This window comes from Tasmannia lanceolata, unplaced genomic scaffold, assembly GCF_043159265.1.
Source record: "Tasmannia lanceolata isolate RefF3 unplaced genomic scaffold, GAP_Taslan_0.1 ptg000020l, whole genome shotgun sequence".
Classification (NCBI taxonomy): domain Eukaryota; kingdom Viridiplantae; phylum Streptophyta; class Magnoliopsida; order Canellales; family Winteraceae; genus Tasmannia; species Tasmannia lanceolata.
Window position 1 is genome coordinate 13,717,971 of NW_027518697.1, and position 13,253 is coordinate 13,731,223.

Genomic DNA, 13,253 nt, shown 5'->3' on the forward strand with positions numbered 1-13,253 from the left:
GTGGTCAAATTGAGGTGGGCTCAAATTAGGGCTTCCCAAATAAACCGTCTCTCTCTTACTATATAAGCCACGCCTCCTTCTATCATCTTGGGTTCCTTTTTCTCTGTTCCAAAACCCTAACCAGCCTCCACAAGAAGAACGCCATGGGTAGAAGTATGTAACTCCATCTTTTTAATCTCGTATTATGTAGATCTTCTTCGTCTTTCAAATCGTTTGTTTTACCGGTTAGATATGAAAGATTTCGTCAGAGTAGGGCTTTTTTTTTAACTTGTTTTGGTTTGTCCTAATCTTCGAACAGTTTCTATTTGGAATATCGATCTCTCCGTGATTGGATTGTTTGTTGTTGTCGTTTAATCTACTATAAGGGAGAAAACGCATAGATTTCTCTATATATTTAATTAGTTTACGATGCTTGGGTTTTATAATTTTTGTTGATATCGATTCAGGAAATGATTATGTAGTTTATTACTGTTGGATTTCATGAACTGAGGCCCTGTTCGTTTTAGATTGTGGGAACCGATTGTGAGTTCAATAATCGGTATTGGGACTCACAATCGGTCCCCACAATCTAAAACGAACAGGGCCTAAATTGTAGCGTCTAATGTTTAACCTGCTGTATTGAGCTAATTATGAGGCTGAAGTATGAGAAATCTATATACCGTGAATATTGGTTTATGAGAGCCCTATTTGGCGATAGCAAGCATCCTATTTTTTTTGTGGGTTTCTGCTTGTTTATTGATGGATGAGACTCTTATCGGAACCCTATGACTAGGTCGAAAAGATTAATTGTTATGGAAAGGCTTTCCTTGTTACTGTATGTTTAGTTTATTTGGTCTGAATACATGCCCAGTTCCACATTCCCTGGTTCTAGAAAAATTGCAAACATGGTATATTCTGTACATTTTTGTCAAATGCCCATATTCTACATTCAAATACAGCCGCTTAAAAGTTGTAAGGTGAGTTAAAAAAGCAAACGAAACAACGATTTTTTTCTCTCGTGTAAATCCAGTTCCACGATCCACATTTGAATCATGTTGTTGAGATATTATGGTGGGTTTGGCATGGATTGAGCAAAAGTATTTTTGTATTATCAAAAACCTGATGCTATCTTAAATAAGGAAACAGTGAATTTTTCTTGTTTCAAATCTTACCTCAAGACTAAGTTTGCAAATAAAAAATACTTTTGATTGCCAAATGCAAGAACTGAAATTGGCGTGTTTATGTTACAAAAGTAATGAATAATAATCAAGAGAAAAACTGGGTGTGGATGTAGTCATTCACATACTCTACTCTTAATGGATCTTTAGCAATACAAGAAAACAAGTAGGATCACTCAACGTAAATTGTTCTGGAAGCTATCTTCTAGTCGGGGAGATGGCATGGATTAATTAGGCTTTTCAATAAAATTTAGTTCTTTGCAAGCAAGTTAGCTATAGCTATTACTTACTAAATTTTATGTTGGAAGCCATCTTTCAATCTGTTGGTAACACGGTATAAGTTGTTATATGCATGTTAAGCTGGGCTTATCAATATAATTTGGTTTTGTTGAGCAAGGTAGAACTAATCATCATATTCCATGTTATGTTGCTCGTTTACAGCAGAAAATGACATGTTTATATTTGATTCGGGTTGCAGTCTTCCCAAGTGCACACAAAATCATTATATGCTATGTCTTTTGATTTTATGTATTATTGTGTGCTAACATATGCACATGTTTGAACTTGAAGAACCAATTGAATGTAATTAATGCTTATTAATCATTTAGATATGAGTGCAGTAGAAACTAGATACTGGCTATTGGATGGAGGTTGTCAACCACTTGTACACTTTATAAAATGTAATTATAGAAATTTTGGTTATTTTTACTGAATCAGCTCCATCTTGTAATTTTTACTTCTAAAATGTGTGACAAATTTTAGAACATCTTGTAATTTTTACTTCTAAAATGTGTGACAAATTTTAGAAGTATGATATCTTTGAGGGGCTTATGTTTGCATTCTCTTATTTCCGACCCTCAATCTTTTTTCATTGATTTGTGATACGCATTCGGAATTGTAACAACCGTTAGCAAATTTTCCTAGATGAATAGAGTTTGGAAAGCCAAACCCACAACGGTGGAAATATCAGTTTCCTTTTTGGAGCAGTAAGGCATTGTAGATAGTTACCATTTAAAAAGAAAAAAGAAAAAAAGAAAAAAAAAGGCATTGTAGATAGTCACCAATGGGTGGTTATGGAGATGAGCTCCTCATTGTTGACCAGCTCCCTGACAGTTTTCCACTCAAGTTCCACGCATCTATTAAATTATACACCTCATAAATTTTTACAGTCCAATGTTATAATATGAATCTGATTTATATCATTTTAAAAGTTCACTTTATCCTTAATCTTTCTTCATTTCTTAGTTTTTTGATATTTATGCGAGTATTCGTAAAAAATTCATCACTCTTACCATTTACAATTCTGTTTTATGATTTCATTCCAACTGTAAAGTTTATAATCCAAAGTGATCCTGTTTTTGAACAATACTAAATCTATGATTTGGCTGACACTTCGAATTTATTGCCGACTCACGTGTCCTGCCATGTCCGACACGACATGCGTGTCCTCACTCTTCACGTGTCGACACTCCTTTGGACACTTTTACTTGTATTGCTGGAAGTGTTAGAGTTAATATGGGTGTGTGGACATGTTTTTGTACCGTGTGAAGTGTGACATTCTGTTTTTTTATTGAATATTGTGTTTACCTCATTTAGGCAACTTGTATCCATGTCGAAACTGGACACACGAATCCATATCCACAAATCATGATTACATGTACTTTCTATTTTAGCCGTGTCCCCGTTTCTAAAGTTTGGGGGTTTGCCGTGTCCGACACTCCGTGTCGACACTCGACACGTGTCCGTGTCCACAAATCATAGAAGTAAATACTTCTGGCTCCCTCAATGTACAGTTAACTGATCACTCTTTATTTCATGATTACATGTACTTTCTATTTTAGCCGTGTCTCCGTTTCTAAAGTTTGGGGGTTTGCCGTGTCGACACTCGACACGTGTCCGTGTCCACAAATCATAGAAGTAAATACTTCTGGCTCCCTCAATGTACATTTAACCGATCACTCTTTATTTCATGTAGAACTTATGTAAACAGTAATTTGCTGCTCCTGACATGATATAATTTTTTTTGAAGGGTATAATATATGTTTTTATGCCGTTTGATTTTCCTTTTAATTGCAGGACCTGCAAGATGCTACCGCCAGATTAAGAACAAGCCGTACCCAAAATCCAGGTACTGCCGTGGTGTCCCCGACCCAAAAATTAGGATCTATGACGTGGGGATGAAAAGGAAGGGAGTAGATGAGTTCCCGTACTGCGTCCACCTGGTGAGTTGGGAGAAGGAGAATGTCTCAAGTGAGGCTCTGGAGGCTGCCCGTATTGCTTGCAACAAATATATGACAAAGTTTGCTGGAAAGGATGCCTTCCACTTGAGGGTTAGGGTTCATCCATTCCATGTTCTCCGAATCAACAAGATGTTGTCGTGTGCCGGAGCTGATAGGCTCCAGACCGGAATGAGGGGAGCATTCGGAAAGCCTCAAGGGACCTGTGCGAGGGTGAGCATTGGTCAGGTTCTCCTATCTGTTCGCTGCAAGGATAACAATGGTGTTCATGCTCAGGAAGCCCTTCGTCGGGCCAAGTTCAAGTTTCCTGGCCGCCAAAAGATCATTGTCAGCAGGAAATGGTATGTTAAACAATTCTACCCCATTATGAAACTGCATTCTTCAAATTAAATATATGGGTATTCTTAAGCAAAACATGTGGAATTTTTGGACACATAATGCCATTGTCGAATGTGCAAGAACCCGGATACAATTTGGAACTGGTATTTTGATATTGGATTTCACGCCAGTGAATGAAAAAACCATTTTACAAATTTATTGCAGAGCTGTTAACTAGCTTTTCCAAATCTTTATAAAATAAGATGAGATGATGGATTTCAACATCTGGGAAAGCCAATCAAACCGAGTTTGATTTGGCTGAGTTTCTAGTAGACCCAGAGTGATTTTTAAACGTTAATATCATTGATAAGAGCAACTTAGCTCAATCCAATCATTATCAATTTGACTGTGACATGCTTTTGTGGAAAATGAAATTTATTCGAAGAATTGAAATTTTCATGTCTCGATGATTAGATTACTCAGAAATTATTGGATAAATTGTGGGATGTCAAATCTTGGTGTAATTTTCCTTTGTGTTATAAGTCACCTTGAACATTGCTAAACCTCACTGTCTTATGCTTTCCTTTCCTTTCAGGGGTTTTACTAAATATAACCGTAACGATTATCTGAAATGGAAGGACGAGAACCGTATCCAACCCGATGGAGTGAATGCCAAGGTTTGTTCTCTTTACAGTGTTATTTTTTTTCCCACTCTGCTCCCTATGATTTCTGTTTATGATTTTTTTTCACTCTAGAAATTCCTTTTGCTTGTAAAATTCTGACGACTACTTGATTCTGGATGCAGCTTCTCAGTTGCCATGGGCCACTCGCAGCACGTCAGCCAGGAAGAGCCTTTTTAGATGCAGTTGCGTAAAATCATTTCCAACCTTTTTGTTTTTGTTATGTGCCAGCAATGCAGGACTCCTTTGCTTTCAACTCCATGTTTAGACCTCTTACATCTATTTTTGTGTTATTTGGGATTGCACTTTAATCGCTATATACATTCTGTGGAACTTCTTATTTAGTACTCACCACTGTTCCTACTTGATGGTCTGCTTAAAGAAGTGCTATCTGTTGATTTTGTGACTTGCAAGGGCTTATATAGGAACTAATATATTTTTGGGCTGTTTGGATACATGGATTTTAGAATCCAGGTTTTAGTTTAAAAGTGGTGTAAAATTCTGGATTTTACAATGCATTATCCTCATTATCCCGGATTTTAAGTGAGAAATCCAGGTTTTAGAAATCTGTCCCCCAACCTGGGATTTCTGAAACTTGGAAACACGGGACGATCTCCTACTCTTATGTTCTACGGAAAGGGCAAGAAATTGGAAAGCAATGGATGGTCTCCTTCTCTTGTCTCCCATCTAGGATTTTGAGGAAATCCAAGATTCTAAAATCCAAGTATCCAAATGGCCCCTTTGTGATTTTATTGGATGATCTAGATTGTTCAGTTGTTTGGCTCAAACTTAAATAGACTGCCATGAAAAATACAGTGCATTTTTTTCTGTTTGAAAAATCTACAGATTTAAGTTGGTGCCCAACAAATGAAACGGCTTGGATCATCTATTAATTTGGGCTCTACTGAGTTTTCTGTGGATGTAATTGCAGACACCATATGAAAACAAGGCAAGTGTGTTTGCTAATCATGCCATTCAATTTATGCACGCATGGTTTCAGCATATTTTGTAAATGACAAAATTCTAAACTCATTATCTTGTGTTTCTGTTTTTTTGACTACGTTTTTTTTAACCAGTACCGTATTAAACTTGAATTTTTGCCGTCATGTTTTTTTTGGCGAATTACGTTTTGCTAACTGTGGTTGTGACAACAAAGGTTTTAAATTTCGTTTTCGGCTATAATTTCGGTCCTCGCCAAAACTGAAATTTCAGCTGAAATCCCAAAATTTGGGTAGAAGATACCGAAATCCCATATTTTTCTCCCTGAGATTCTGTAAAGGATAAAAAAATAATATTTTATCAAATATTTCACCGAAATTTCTGTAATTTCTAATAATTTCGGTTTCGGAATGTTTCAATTTCGGTCGTCACCTTGGCATTTCTACCGAAATTTAAAACATTGGTGATAACCAATTTGAGTCCCAAACTGATTATTGGACTCAGAATTAAATGTAATTTTGAGTCCAATAATGCGTTTAATTACACAATCGGATGTCAGAATTTATCGGGCTATGAAATGGAGAAGTTAATTGCGTGGGCCAATAATCAGTTAGGCCCTCACCAGTCACCATCGCTTGTCAAAATCTGCAACAAACAGGCTATGAAGTGCAGAAGTTACTACCGCGAGTCTTTCAAGGGATATTACTTGTGTAGAAATAAGATGGTAATCTCAATAATCTTCTCACAATTTCGAGTCCAATAATCAATTTTGTATTTCAATCGATTCTCTAAGCCCAGAACAAACAGGGTCTAAACATCCCATTAGCCTTGTGCACTTTTAGTACCTTTTCTTTCGATCTTATCTTTTAAATGATTTTTACTAACAAAATTCTAGTTACTTATTTCAAACTATGGGATACTTTTGACTTAAAAGGAGGGAAATGGAAGAAACAAGTCAAACAAATAACATAAATAAAAGAACATGTGTTCAAATCTCTGAACTTTGAATCACAAAACCAGTCTCACATTTCAAGGAAGAAGACCAAAACCTAACATATATTGGCATTACGTATTGCATGACATGCACCTAGTCATTTCTTTTACAGCCTGAGGTGGTAAACAAGGTGGATGAATGGTTGGATCACCAGGAAGGGGAGTCCCCTCTTTGAATTGAAACACATGGAGACCAAATCAGACATCATTTAGACGTTTATTTATTATTTCTTTGCAGGGTATTTTTTAAAAAAATTCTCAATTTACAAAGAAAAACAAACATTTACAAATTTACATCGACCCCTCCTAATTGATTGGTGGAGAAATAAAGCTCTTGCACTTTTCAGCCAAAAGAAGAATCCGCAGAAGATTCCATTTTTCTATTTACGCTACCATCTAACCCGAAATTGGGTGTAGCTGGGTTCGGGTTCACATGGGCCAAACAGAATAATACAATAAAAAAAACACAACCCAAAGAAAATCAAGATAAAATTAGAGGACGAAGGTTGGGTTTGGGTCGGGTTGCCAAGGCCTCAACCCTAACCCAACCCGAGCATGAGTATGCTAAGTTTCTCTGAGTCTGGGTTCTCTTCTATCTGTGTGCGTAAGAAACTCTGGTGCGGAACGATAATACGACATTAAATAAGCTTTCTTGAGAAAGAAGTAAGAAATGGCACTGTCAACAAGATCACTGTAAGAAGAGTCATCCCTCAAAGAATTAATCATTGATATGACGATAAATAGCCGAGCCGAGTCCCTGTATGAGCTGGGGTTTTTCTTCTTTATTGGATGTGGAAGAAAAATATATTTGATATTTCATTTTGATTATTTGGAAAGCCTTCTTATCCAAAAAGAGAGTGAACAAAACCTTCAGAGACTAAAAAAATGTTGGCAGTTTGAAGAATCTGAGCACCTCCTCTGATGATTGAAAGGGTCAGCAGAAATTTTTAAATCATGGGACTAGAAACAAGAGAATCCTTTTCTTGAAGCTTCCAGAAAACAAGCTTGCAAGTCCAGATACTTTCGTAAGACGGACACAAACAAGTATTTGAGTTCAACAAGGCTTTCAGTATCATGTCAATTGCAGCCAGGCAGGAGAGGTTCCAATACTCATCTTTTCAGCACCAAACCTCAATTGGGTCTCCATGGGTTCAAAATCCAACCGCTGCTCCGGTTGTGCTGGTTTTAAGCACCAAACCTCGATTGGGTCTTTCTATCCCATGGTTTCAAAATCCTGCAACATCCCACCTGCTGCAGAAAAATTAGAGATGCATATAGCATTGCACCATTAAGAATTTCGTATGGTTTTTTTTTAGTTGAACTATGATGAAAAATTTTATTAATAAGAAAGAATAGGGGGAGAACACTGGGACCGTGATGGTTGCTACAAATGGAAGGAAAGGAAAGATAAAGACTAAGAATAAAGACAAATACAAAGTGGTCATAACCCTCATGGAGGGAGGAAGTAAAAAAAACTCTATCCTGTCTCTGGCTACTCCATCTCCAGCCAACATGTCCGCCTCGCTGTTTGCCACTCTTCTTACATGATAAGTAATCGAGGAGTTTCCCACTCGCTCCTAGATCTCATTGGGCCAATGAGCGAATCATCATGAGAGGGAGTAGGTCCCCTTCAGCCACCTTAAGATGTTGTGAGAATCTTCCCCTACTACTAGATGGTCAAAGGTAGATCTGTATAACCTTCGTCTCACTAGAGAAAGTTATCCCAATTGGACCAGAAAAAGACCCAACTCGTCATTCCGCGCTCATCTCTAAGCACTCCTAATACTGAGGGCTCAAGGTTACCACACCTAAACCCATCAAAGTTAAATTTCAATAAGGCCGGGAGGCTCCCATTAAGGGGCTGGGATGGCTGCCTACTTCACCATTGTAACATCTTTCTCCAACCATGCCATAGGTCATAGGCTGAGACAAACCTAAAGCTAAGCAGCAGTCCCTTTATAAAGCCTTAAAAACCTGCACATCCCTTTCTTCCATGATGACCCAGATGGTGGCTAGCAAAATCAAATTTCAAAGTAATTTACCTTTCTTCCTCCAAGGGACAAAAGACCAACACTCCAAAGGTCGGCAAAACTCAAGATAGGCCAAATCTACTAAGAATGCTGCACCACACCTTTCGAGCCAACCTGCAGTGTAAGAAGATCAGAATGTAGAGAGGATGAGTTTAAAATGGTTTTAAGCAATTGCCTTGATTTCCAACAACCTCACTTCTTTGCGCATGCTTGCAATGGTAGGAAGATCAGAAAAAAGTACTGCTCCCCCATTCAACTTTTCCGAGACTTGCAGATCTAAAAGGAACAAATCAGTCTCTCATTCTACAATTTAGCAGTTATTCACAATAGGCATATAAATGTCAAATTTGAATGCATTTGACAATCTAACAGTCCCCCGTTCCAATTCAATCAACACAGTAAAGCCTTCTCCTGTCAAAGAATATACAAGACTAATGGCTAAATTACCACTAATCTGGAATTATACATAAATTTCAAAGATCAGACTAAAGAACATGATAAACATGATCATCAGAAGCCCATAAAAAATTCTACTTTGATAAGGAGAAGAATATAATGTTAATACAGTCCCATCCCAAATTCAATCAATATATAATTGATTCTTAATCAATTAACATGATCCTCAGAAGCCCATATAAAATTCTACTTTACTAAGGACAAGAGTATAATGTTAATACAATCCCATCCCAAATTCAATCAACATGTAATCGATTCTTAATCAATTAACTGATCAAATGCTAACAAACCAGGCATCCAGAAATTATGTTACACATAATCTTCAAACATCAAATGAACATTAGATGAAATACCAGCAATGCCAAACATGAACCTAAAACCCATATCAAATCCAACACCTAAGCTAATGAATAAAACCAATTACACAGAACAGCATGTCCCTTAGCTTAGGTTAGAAGTCTTATGGCATTAAAGTTCAGAAAACATAACAAAAAAGAGGAAATTAATACAACTATACTAAAACAGCAACCCAAAAGTTTCAGACATCAAAGCCATATGTCCAGAAATTTCCAAATATATACAACAAAAACGACTCACTTCTCCAAGTGGCAACGATGATCAGTCCACCCGCGAAGGTGAACAGTCACCGACACTCTTCTCCGAGCAAACATCCCCAACACCTTCGTTCTCCGACCCCTCATCATTATTCTCATCTTTCACCAAATTTTCAGTCTCCAAACACTGCAATCTCCTCCTCAAGTCCGTCATTTCCCTATCCATCAAGAACAGCCTCTCCTTCAGCGTCAAATTCTCTTCCTCCAACTGGGCTATATGTGTATCCTGATCATCAACCCTATTCTCCAACAAATTCGCGTGTTCATCAGAAAAATTAGGGCAAACCATCTCAAACCTACTCAAATCATGATCCAATCTCCTCTCCACCTCAACATGCTCCTCCACATCACTGTCGCTCGACCCATCATATTCATCTTCCTCATCACGAACCTCATGACCTGGCGATCGAAGCCTAATTAAACCCTTCATTGTCCCATACCCATCAACCCCCCATTCCTCTTTTGCCATATCTACCAAAACCTCGCGCGAAGGGGAAAAATTCGGCGTCGGTAAAATCGCAGGGGTAACTGGACAAGGAGAAACGAGATCAGTAATTCCCCCTGATTTTTTCGCCCTAATTATGAAAGAAGTAGTATTTCGTGGTGCGAATGGGGCAAATCTATTGAACTTTTTCTTAGGGTAAAATCGCCTAGCCTTCATACGATTTTGGTACTGTAATTCGTTTAGGGTTGGGGGTTTGTAGCCGGTGGGGCCACCGCCAGCTGGCGGTTTGTACCCTCCGGCCACTGCCAGCTTGTCCTTTCGCCGTTTATCAGCGGCTTTTTTGCCCTTCCAATTGATACGATTAGGGTTTGAAGAGGCAAAAACAGGGCGAGGGTTAGGGTTTTTACCGAAAGATAAGGAATCTTCCGGTTTGTTACCGGGGAAAACCTGTCGAGGCAGATTTTGAAAAATAATGGCATCTTCTGGCTGTGAAATCGGTGGCCAGATTCCGTAATTTCGATTCGTCATTTGAAAGGAAGAACAAAACCCTAGAAAAAAGGAAACCAAGAAAAACCCTAGAAATGAAACCCTAAAAGCCCTAAATCCCAAGATTTGCTCTGAAATGAAGAGAATTAAAAAAACAAGAAAAGCAGAAACCCTAATTTTCGATGTAGATCTAGTTTCAATTTGAAAAGGGGTAAGAGAAATTCGAAAAAAAAAACAAAAAACTTTCTCTCTCTCTCTCTCTCTCTCAAGAAAAAACCCTAGAAATTAAAGCCCTAAATCCCACGCTTTGAACTGAAATTAAGAGATTGAATTACAAGAAAAAACGAAACCCTAATTTCGATGTAGATCTGATCTAGTTTTCACTTTGAAATCAGTAAAAAAAAACCCTCTCTTTTTCTCTCACGCGCGCGCAGAGGAACGAAATCTTGAGAAACGGTTTTGGGACATTTTCAGAACCCCAAGGTGGGCTTTTATAGAAGGAGGGTATAGAACGGACGGTTGGATTTTGATTTGTTATTGAAGGGATGAGATCTATTAATAGATTTCACAGACTCCTTTTTTAATACTTTATCAGCGTTTCTTCTTTTTATTCCAGAAGCTCCTACAGACCTAAACCATAGTCTTAACTCTTAAGATATTGGCAGTACCATGTTTTGATAAGTGCACTAATTCACTTCGTCTTTTCTATTTTAATAGGATTTGAGAGCTTTTTGGGTAATAAAAGATAGGGAAAAATACACTTAGACCCCTATGGTTTCTAACACATTCAACTTAACCCCTAATGTTTAAAAAGTTACAAGTACATCCCCTGTGGTTTCAATTTGTATAAGGTAGCCCCCCCTCCTTCAGTTGACGGTTCGTCCATAGATTGAATGGTTAGGATGATCCTATGGAGCTGATTTTTTGAGCACACCCTACCTCTGTCATGGCCCATCAAATGAACGCTTTGGATCATCCAAACAATGTAGGCCCATATCCGAATCCAAATACTACCAAAAACACAGTGGGCCACAGGGGGTCTACTGAGGGGGTCTACCTTACACAAATTGAAACCACACGGAGTCTACTTGTAACTTTTTAAACATTAGGGGTTAAGTTGACTGTGTCAGAAACCACAGGGGGTCTAAGTGTATTTTTCCCTAAAAGCTAAGGTGAGTTAGTACAATTATAAGAACATGGGTTGCGAATATCAGTAGCCAAAAAGTTTTCTTATTGAGCAAGATTATCAACAACTGTGGGAAAGGAAAAGGAAGGTTGCACTTAACTATTACATAATGGGTCCCACTCTGTTGATCTGGACCGTCCACTTACAAGATCCCATCTGTTATATACAATCATTCAAGGAGAATTCTGATTGAGTAATCCTGACCATTGATCTGCATCTAATGGATAAAATGCATTTAATCGGACAATTAAAGTCACTAATATATTTATTTAAAATTGAATGTAGAATTTATTTATGGAAAACAACATGCTTTTAAAGGCACTGTTTATGAACTTGTTCGAATTATTTTTTTAAAACTTTTAAGTTAAATCATGATTCCCAATTACTAGTTAGAATATGTTCCATGGATTAATGATTTATTGATAAATATCGAAGGATTGTGTGGGTTGCGGCGAAATTTATTCTTGGAAAAATCATTCACCTGACACTGGAATTTTTTCCATGGAATATTTATTGATTGAAAATACAATTTGGATCTAGGAAATAGAAAATTATGAAAAAAGTCATGGGTCTGTGGGGTTGCAATTTTCCAAGGAAATAAGAAAAAATTTCAATTTTGGAAAAAATTCCATGGAAAAAATCATTCATAGCACTCACTCCATATAACAGCAAGGCCTCCACTCCTCAGATGTACATGCTAATCTCCCTTTGTAATTTATTTTTGTATAAAATCATTGCAAAGATTTTGGCAAATAAGCTGAAAAAAGTAATGGACAAGATCATAAGCTTGGCGCAATCAACTTTCAATCAAGGTCGGCTTATTCGGAAAAATGTCCTTCTTACCCGTGTTCTCCATAGCTTCCATCTACAAGGATAAAAACTGATAGTATCAAGGTGGACTTGCTCAAAGCTTTTGACGAATGTTAATTGGGAAGCCCTCATTCATTTCATGAAAAGAGTAAAGACCAGGTTTTTTGATGAAGTATGGTGTGGATGGATTCGAAATTGCATCGGTAAACCATGTTAGAGATTTTGGATATTCAAAATCTTTAGTTTTAGTGAAAACTAGTTGCAGTCCCGTGCGATGCACGGGGCGTATCCGTTGATATAGAGAGAAAGAAAAGTGTTGTTTAGGTTTTGACTCTTGCTTAGGAATATGAAACGTGTTTGAGACGGGAACGGAACAATATAAATATCGATAATTTATTGATTAAGGCATTAGGAAACGTGCCATGTAATTTGGAAAGAGTAACTTTTGGAATTCCTTACGATATTATCCTAGAAAAAGACATTTTTTTAAATAAGGGAATGCAGACGATCAAAAGCCGATTGAGTGTGATTCGAGCCGTGGAATGATGATTTGTCACGATCTAGTAGCTATAGCGAGGGGACAGGGGTTTTACACAACCAACAATCACTCCAATATCGACCTGGACCATTGAATTGTGGATGGGCGCAATCTATCGATCAGATTTCAAGTCGATCTGGAAAGCTGCCCTGTAGAAGTGCTTTTCACACTAAAAAGACACAAGAGGCTCTATAAATAAAGCAGATTTCTGCTATTTCAATAGACATATGAAAAATACACCCATTTAATCTGAGAATTTCATAACTCTTCTACCTTCTTTCAAAGACCCCCATTCACATTTTTACTTCTAGTTTCATTATTTTTTGGGTTCTCATGACTGTTATTATGCATAAACAGTAACTGG

General features: G+C 37.5%; 2 protein-coding genes across 5 annotated transcripts; one reads left to right on the forward strand and one right to left on the reverse strand.

Annotated features, from left to right (window-relative positions):
• LOC143854221 (large ribosomal subunit protein uL16) lies at nucleotides 1–4,798 on the forward strand. The gene is made up of 4 exons (XM_077364075.1): nucleotides 1–153; nucleotides 3,234–3,735; nucleotides 4,308–4,389; nucleotides 4,518–4,798. The coding sequence occupies exons 1-4, from the start codon at nucleotides 144–146 to the stop codon at nucleotides 4,584–4,586; spliced, it is 663 nt and encodes a 220-aa protein (XP_077220190.1). The 5' UTR covers nucleotides 1–143; the 3' UTR covers nucleotides 4,587–4,798.
• Nucleotides 4,799–7,114: 2,316 nt separating this feature from the next.
• On the reverse strand, nucleotides 7,115–10,831 carry LOC143854185 (PRLI-interacting factor). 4 transcript variants are annotated; one of them, XR_013237451.1, is made up of 4 exons: nucleotides 9,408–10,831; nucleotides 8,546–8,630; nucleotides 8,367–8,468; nucleotides 7,115–7,572 (listed from the first exon to the last, which is right to left on the reverse strand). XR_013237451.1 is itself a non-coding variant. In XM_077364023.1 (2 exons), the coding sequence occupies exon 1, from the start codon at nucleotides 10,395–10,397 to the stop codon at nucleotides 9,429–9,431; it is 969 nt and encodes a 322-aa protein (XP_077220138.1). In that variant the 5' UTR covers nucleotides 10,398–10,831; the 3' UTR covers nucleotides 7,630–8,468; nucleotides 9,408–9,428. The 4 variants fall into 4 exon arrangements, 1 of the variants encoding a protein (XP_077220138.1); XR_013237450.1 differs by lacking the exon at nucleotides 7,115–7,572 and adding an exon at nucleotides 7,630–8,298; XR_013237449.1 differs by lacking the exon at nucleotides 7,115–7,572 and having other exon boundaries at nucleotides 7,630–8,468.
• Nucleotides 10,832–13,253: the final 2,422 nt, after the last annotated feature.